Source organism: Stylophora pistillata, chromosome 1 (assembly GCF_964205215.1).
Source record: "Stylophora pistillata chromosome 1, jaStyPist1.2, whole genome shotgun sequence".
NCBI lineage: Eukaryota > Metazoa > Cnidaria > Anthozoa > Scleractinia > Pocilloporidae > Stylophora > Stylophora pistillata.
This window is the reverse complement of record NC_142519.1, coordinates 25,135,192-25,139,296: the sequence shown is the minus strand read 5'-3', so window position 1 is coordinate 25,139,296 and position 4,105 is coordinate 25,135,192. Positions and strand designations below refer to the sequence as shown.

At 37.1% G+C, this 4,105-nt stretch overlaps 1 protein-coding gene across 2 annotated transcripts in view; it reads left to right on the top strand.

Annotated features, from left to right (window-relative positions):
- The window catches only part of LOC111329995 (polycomb group RING finger protein 5-A), a 7,264-nt gene extending 4,893 nt beyond the window's left edge, over positions 1-2,371 (top strand). The window contains exons 6-9 of one of the 2 annotated variants that reach the window (XM_088746811.1): positions 230-335; positions 553-682; positions 928-1,012; positions 1,771-2,371. In XM_088746811.1, the coding sequence (XP_088602937.1) occupies positions 230-335; positions 553-682; positions 928-1,012; positions 1,771-1,814 (365 nt within the window). In that variant the 3' untranslated portion in view covers positions 1,815-2,371. Of the gene's footprint in view, positions 1-229; positions 336-552; positions 683-927; positions 1,013-1,766 lie in introns of both variants that reach the window. The other variant, XM_022934776.2, reaches the window with a different exon arrangement.
- Positions 2,372-4,105: the final 1,734 nt, after the last annotated feature.

Sequence of the window (4,105 nt, the reverse complement as noted above, 5' to 3'; positions counted from 1 at the left end):
ATAACAGGAAGCTCTCTGAGATTTATGTCGAACTCGGCAATTTTGGCCTACAATCCGACTCATTTTTCGACGAGCAACAAAATGCTTGTATTAGAAACACTAACGAATGAACAAACAGGATTCCTATTGTTATATATTTTTGGTAAGGTTATTGAAAAAAAGTCTGCAATTTGGGAGGAGAAATTCACTTTTTATACCGTTCCATGTTCTAATCTGTCCTCCTCTTCAGATTCCGAAACTGAGGAGCCTGACGCTAAACGAATAAAGATATCAGGGACCGATGAAAACTTCCATCGCGATGATCCTCAGATCGGAGTTTGCCTAGAATGTCTTGGGTATGTTTCGCAGGTTCATGTCAATTTGCTAGTTTCAACCTTATCGTTACTTCCTTTGTTGACTGAATTTTACCTATATCGGGCTTTAAATCGCAATAATTTGATCCAGAAAAAGATACGGTTGATGATTTATTATTTGTAACCGCTATTTAAGTTTAGTTGTCCGAACAGGCACGAGTAAGGGAACGCCTTGCTCATAAGTTTTGTTTGTTTTTAGTGACGATTCTGTTGAAGAACAGTCCGTGAGGAAACTGGTGCGTAAATACATCCGCTGTTCATCAAGACTGACAATAGCACACGTCAAGAAATTCCTAAAAATGAAGCTCGATCTCAAAACTGCTGATCAGGTTAGCGACTCCCAAAAGCTACTTTTGACGACGCTTCATTAAGATTCCGTATTTTTCAAATGATTTGAGAGGTTTTTGGAATTTATGAAACTGGTCTAACAGGTTTCAAATCGGTATTGGAAGACTTGGAAACGGCTAACCAGTTTTGAAAACAAAGAAAACCAGTCAAATCAATTTTTGATAATTCAGAAACATGTTTCGTCGGAGTTAGTTTCCTGATTAACTGGCTGAGTATGTTTTCTCAGGTCGAGGTGATGTGTAACGGGGAAATCATGGGTAAAGACCACACCCTGGAGTTCGTGTACATGACAAGGTGGAGAGTAAAGGCAAGTCAACTTGAGTTCCTTTCTAGAAAGGTCTCGATGGGATGATGACTTTTAAAGGCTAACGGTTAAAATTTTAGCCGTTTTACGGCGAACGGTTAATATCTTTTCATTGTTTTCACCATAAATTTTTAATCCGTTTTACCTTTTTTTGAAATTAACTGTTAAAAATTTGTCAATTTTACGTATAACAGTTTAATGTTTTGACCGTTTTACAGCTATGAGTTAACCTCATTGAGACCCTCTAAAGTAACACACATGAAGCAGTGCGCCTCGAAAGCCAATGTCAAACCTTTTTAAAAGGCAATGGCAGTTTTCTCTCTTATTTTAAGCACAGGAGGTGATAGAAATTATCAAACCAGTAGAGCAATCCTTATACCTGTTGACTTTTGGAGTATTTCATATAATTCTAGGCGGCAATAAGAGGTCCTAAAGAAGTTATATTTTACTTTAAAAAGGAGGAGAATGAATGCGGTTTTCGATATTCAGTTCTTGAGCCTCAATATTGTCCGTTTTGTTTAGCAAATATCGAGTTTTTTCGTTAAGGTTACATTTGTTCACGGAGGGAAAACATACAGCGAGTATGAAAATAAAGCATCAGAACTGTAGTTTTGTGGATGACTTTGAATGGGCTGCTTTTCGTCCCACTTCAATAGCTCTTAGTTTAACAGAAGGACTGACCAATAATTTTACCTGACGTCTTTGAAGAGTTGCACAGCTCTGTGATTTCTTTACGATATTTTACTATTTCCTCTTTTCAGGAAGGATCTGTCCTCATTCTTCAGTACAGACCAAGATTAGACTTTTAGACACACGAGAAAACAGTTATTTATAACGAAAGGCTTTATATGGTATTTTTAAATGATATATATATGTAGAGTATGGAAACTGTTCGAGCTCGTCTTCTATCTTATATTTAGCTTAAACGCCATGCACGCGTCGTTTCAATTTTTTATTTATCTCCGTCTTAAAACTCCAAAAGAGGACGGTAATATTCGAATATGGTTTCACAAAAACCTAGACTCGTGACTGAAACGAAAGTTCTTCATTAACCCATCTTTATATTCTTAAATTTAAGTAAAACCTTAAATTCATATAACACAAAAAGGAAAGATTTTACTGTTTAGCAAAATCTGTTAAACCATTAAAGCAACAAAAATATGCAATAGAGATATTTTCGAGATAAATAATGAGGGATGTCTATCGTTCGTACCGAGTTTGGGTTTTGGTCGAGGGTCGAGGGTAAAATGTCAAGGGTCCGAGAAAAATGTCGAGGGTCCATAAAAAACAAAATCGTAAATTTTATAAAAATTAAATGTCGTGAAATGTCAGAGAAAACTCAGAAATTACATATGGATAAATTCCAGACATGTTGTGACTTATTGTTTTTGTATACTTTCACGCTTCATTTATACACAGCTTCCACAAATGCATCCGCAACCGCAAATAAATAGATGCCGGCTGATCGAGGTCAAGGTTAACTTTGTGGAAAGCGCGACTAAGCAATTCGTCCATCGAAATATGGTTTTCTCTTAAGCGCCTAAATCTCGCAGTTTCTGGGTTTCCATCCACCGTGAAGTCAGAAGCAAAAAAACTCGAACTGAGAAACAGCAAATAAAAAATCGGTCTTCGTCGCGGTCGTATCCTCGCGCCTGCATAAAAGCAATCAATAATTGCAGCTGAATGTCAATCTAAGAAATCTCTAATATACATATATACATACACAACGATTTAAACACATGTTCAGTATTGGGATCAATAAATTAATCACAACTCACATTCAAACGATTACTTTTCAAGTATTCAAACACTTTGTTCTTGGCAGCCTCGCAGCTAGAATCCAACTGACGAGCAGCTGCATGACAAAAACAGTCCCCATCCCTGGGAGGATCGTAGCACACTTCAAACCCAGCTTCTTGAATTCTGAACGTCAGTTGTTTATTCATTTTTATCTAAATAAACCAAACGACAAAGATTGTAAAGAAAATGTAGAAAATGTAAAATGAAGAATTAATCTTACATAGGTCGTTTTGTGTCTTAAACCTAAACTGCCAAAACCAGTGGGTTGGCTCGTTGTCTTTCTTGTTTCAAACTACTCAGTACGTATAGAAGACAAAAAATGCCAAACCATAGGTGTTAAACAAGATAGAACAAGTCGAACGAAATTTTGAAATAAATGTAAATTGCAAGCCATGCTGCTGACAGATCGTGCATTGACCAAGTTCAAAGATCGAAGACATAGGTAGCAAATAATGCCCTAAAAAACAAACCTGGAAATAAGGAGCAAAGTTAATCCACCAAAATTGGTAAAAAAAAAGCGCAAGTGGCAAGAGCACGTGTTTTCTCGTCGACACTGATATTAAACCAGGAACGGAGGAAGACACTCTGTAAACAGAAATATCCTTGACAAGGCGTGTGCAGACTTAAAGAAAACAAGCTCTTGTCAATCAAAGTGGTGTAAAAACAAGAACCTTCTACGGAGTTCCAAGATCAATATGCTAAATCTCCTTACTCGCTAGCATTCATTTCTTGGTAGGTTAGTTCTGAGATTTTAAATCAGATTGAAATGCCCGAGTTCATTATGATGTCAGGAGGAAGAAGATTCTTAACACTCCGAGTATGAGGTGAAATCATGACAAATTCGCCTAAACCTACAATAAAACAGCAGCAGTAAAAACTTCAGTTTTGGTTATGTGCAAAACGTTTTGCAGGATCAGAGGGAACAAATGTTAAAACACACCATCGATAAAAATGACAAAAAAGTGTACTCAAACAACAAAAATTTGTACGCTTTTCTTGTCAATCTTTTGTCAGACGTTGCTAAAAGCCCCTCCATTAGCGCATCTCTGATTGCGAAATCATTTTTTATTTGCTGTTCCTCAGTTCGAGTTTTTTCGCTTATGGCTTCACGGTGGATGGAAACCCAGAAATTGCGAGATTTAGGCGCTTAAGAGAAAACCATATTTCGATGGACGAATTGCTTAGTCGCGCTTTCCACAAAGTTAACCTTGACCTCGATCAGCCGGCATCTATTTATTTGCGGTTGCGGGTGCATTTGTGGAAGCTGTGTATAAATGAAGCGTGAAAGTATACAAAAACA